The sequence below is a fragment of the Manacus vitellinus genome, unplaced genomic scaffold, assembly GCF_001715985.3.
Source record: "Manacus vitellinus isolate BGI_N305 unplaced genomic scaffold, ASM171598v3 scaffold_31_pilon, whole genome shotgun sequence".
Lineage (NCBI taxonomy): Eukaryota > Metazoa > Chordata > Aves > Passeriformes > Pipridae > Manacus > Manacus vitellinus.
This window is the reverse complement of record NW_021940379.1, coordinates 2,103,446-2,106,756: the sequence shown is the minus strand read 5'-3', so window position 1 is coordinate 2,106,756 and position 3,311 is coordinate 2,103,446. Positions and strand designations below refer to the sequence as shown.

Sequence of the window (3,311 nt, the reverse complement as noted above, 5' to 3'; positions counted from 1 at the left end):
CCGGCAGCAAGAAACCCCTGCCCATGTAACGAACCCCTGCGATATCGCTGGAAACGGCGCCAAGGAAAAACACGTCAAAATGAGTAAAAATTCCCCGCTTTTCTGCGCTCCCAAGTAATTCCCAGTGGTCTGCACAGCCCTGGCTTTGAGTGGACACGATGCCCGTTACGGGGCCATTTTCCCCTGCAGAAGTGCAGCAAGTGTATTTTTACGGCTCAATTTTAAAATCAACTCAAACCCATGGTTTAAAATTGCCTTTTTTTTTTTTTTTTTTTTTGGTTCCCCTGAAAATAACAAGGGTTTTGCTGCGGGGGACTTAATAAATATCCCTGCTAAACGGGCTCAAAGAGAAATCCAAATGTTGTTTAGGGTGTTGAAGGAACTGACGGAACAATTTCATCAGCCCAGGCTGTAAAAATAAACGTGGAACACAGGAACTGGTTCGAGCTGAATTGCAAAAGAACGTGTCAGGCTGGGGATGAGGGACACAGCCCCTCCAGCTTTGCAGGAACCTCCTCAGAGGTGGATATTAAAGGGCTGTGCAAGGCAGGAATGGAGCTGAGGGCACCAAGGAAATGAGAAATACAGGGGAGGGTGGGAGGAATAACTGAATAAGCATAAAAATAACCCCAAAGATAAGATAGTGCTTCAAAATGCAGAAGCACAGGTCACTCAGAATTAGCAGGAATTTCTGCCAGGAAATGAGAAAACACAGAACCATGGGATCATTAAGGCTGGAGAAGCTCTCTGAGACCATCAAGTCCAACTGTTCCCCCAGCACTGCCAAGGCCACCATGTCCCCAAGTGCCACATCCACACGTTTTTTGAACACTTCCAGGGATGATGATTTCACCACTGCCCCAAGCAGCCCTGTGCCAGTGCTTCACAACCCTTTCCATGAAGAAATTTTCCATGATCTCCAATCTAAATGTCCCCTGGCACAGCTTGAAGCCATTTCCTCTCATCCCATCCCTTGTTCCCTGGGAGCAGAGCCTGATCCCCTCGGCTCCCAGCTCCTCTCAGGGAGCTGCAGAGAGCAAGAAGGTCCCCCCTGAGCCTCCTTTTCTCCAGGCTGAGCCCCCCCAGCTCCCTGGTGCTCCAAACATTGGGATACAGGAGAAGAAAAGAGGGATGCACATCCCCTGCTGATGGTGTCTCTGTGCCATGATGCAACACGGGTGCAGCTGGTGCTGTGCTGAGCAAGGAATTCCTGCTCCAGGTCTGCTCACCACCCATGGTCTGGGCAGGAGGAGGACTCGTGGCCCCAGGATGAGCCCAAAGGGCTGTTCAAGAGCAGCGAATGGAGCTATTTTGGGAAGTTGGGGTTTGGCTTTGTTCTGCAGGACTGAGAAGCCGCTGCCTCTGCTCTGCCCTCGCCATGTGGAAGCTTGTGTTCAATCCTGGTCACTATTTCTATATTTAACAGGGCAGAGCTGGAAGTGGAGCTGGGAAACAAGCACAGGGCTGATGACAGACCGAAGACAACTAAACTATACCCTTAAGAGAGAAGTTTGAGGGTCACAAAGAAAATAATGTTGCAGAAAAAGACTTTGATCATGAGAATTTGCTGGTTAAGCGTCAGAAAGGGATGAGAAGAATCTCCAGCAAGGGTGGAAGACGGATGTGATTTTTCCATGGAGTATCAGGGGCAACAGGGATTTATTTCAGTCGGACCCAGCTCCTGCCCATTTACTCCTAACACAGAACTGGAAGGGGCTCCAGGAAGGTCTCTCTTCCCGGTTTTTCAGCCTCAGAACCTTTGATCCAGCCCATCTCACGGCTGATGGACAGGAACCCACCTTCTCTGGGTGTCTGGCAAAGCACAGCCCTGGGGCTCTACAAAGAAATCCAAAGGAGAAGGGAAAGAGCAGAGTGTATGTGGGTTCACTGGAAGATTATTTACTGAAAACTTGGCAACATCTTGGCAAGAGAGAACATTAAGGGGGGGGTCTACCTGCCCAAGAGGAGATGAAGCCCCTCCCTTCATTTTTCCAGGTATTAGGGATAACAGAATCTGGCCGAAGTATAATAAAGCCCAGACACAGCCCTGGGAGAGCTCCAGGACAGCTGTGATGGTACCTGGAGGAACTGTTTTCTTACCAAAATTATTCTTGTCTTATACCATATAAAGAGCATCTGAAGGGGCTGGCAGCAGCCTGGACCAGCTCAGATGCCAGGGCCACCAGCCTGTGCAATTTGCATCCTTCCAATGAGAGGCTGCAAGGAGCAGTTGGGCTCAGGTGGTTCCTGAATTAATTCCGGAAGGAGCAGTTGGATTCAGGTACATTCCTGAGTTAATTCCAGAAGGAGCCGTTGGGCTCAGGTGGTTCCTGAACTAAGTGACACTTGCAGAGCTCAAAAAGCTGAATCCCTGACAGTGGGAAAACTTGACGTGATCACAAAGAGGCTTCTAAAATATGATTCTGTGTAGAAGCTTCTGCCAGAATTGGCTCAGATTAGTCAAGCAAACAGCTTGTTTACTGTGTTTAATGTACAGGAAGCATCAGCCTGATTACAGACATTAAACATATTCCTACATGGCAGCGTTTGTCACCACAGCAGACACTTCCCAGCCTTAAATGTTACTCCCGAACAGGCACCGAAGAGACAGCAGAGCTGAGCAGGTAATCCCAGAGGCTCCAAAAGCACTTACCTTGTGCAGAGGCAGCACCAGGAAGGCTCCCCCGCCGCTGGCATCGACGATGATGGCCACGAAGCGGGGGTTGACTGCACAGAAGGAGCTGTCCCAGGTGACCCGGGACACGCGGATGTCGTCGTAGCACTGGTCGTTCTTCACGGCCTGGCCGAACACGTGCCGGAATTTGCTCTGTCGTACCACTCGCCTCATGGTGTCTGTGGGGCATGGAAAAGGGACATCAGTCACAGGGGCAGGACCTCTTGCTTGCCCAGGAGATGCCTGGCCAAGGGCCACCATGGGATGCTGTCCCCGGGTCCATTGCTGCGCTTCCAGCAGTGTGGAAACGCGGCTTCACTCACCGTTCAGAGAGTTATGGAATGGTTTGGGTTGGAAGGGGCAGAACCACAGAATCCCAGAATTGGAGATCAACCAGTCCAACCCCCCTGTCCAGGCAGGGTGACTCGGAGCAGGTGACATGGGAACGTGTCCAGGTGGGTTTGGAATGTCTCCAGAGAGGGAGACTCCATGCCCTCCCTGGGCAGCTGTTCCAGGGCTCTGCCACCTCCATGGAAAAAAGTTCTTCCTCATATTGAGGTGGAATTCCTCGTGGTTTAGTTTATGGCCATTGCTCCTTGTCCTGTCATTGGATACCACTGGAAAGAGTCTGGAACCA

At 50.9% G+C, this 3,311-nt stretch overlaps 1 protein-coding gene across 1 annotated transcript in view; it reads right to left on the bottom strand.

Annotated features, from left to right (window-relative positions):
• Window positions 1-2,853, bottom strand: part of CORO1C (coronin 1C) — a 24,517-nt gene extending 21,664 nt beyond the window's left edge. The window contains exon 1 of the mRNA XM_029961126.1: window positions 2,654-2,853. Coding sequence (XP_029816986.1) covers window positions 2,654-2,848 — 195 coding nt within the window. The 5' untranslated portion in view covers window positions 2,849-2,853. The remainder of the gene's footprint in view (window positions 1-2,653) is intronic.
• Between the last annotated feature and the right edge of the window lie 458 nt (window positions 2,854-3,311).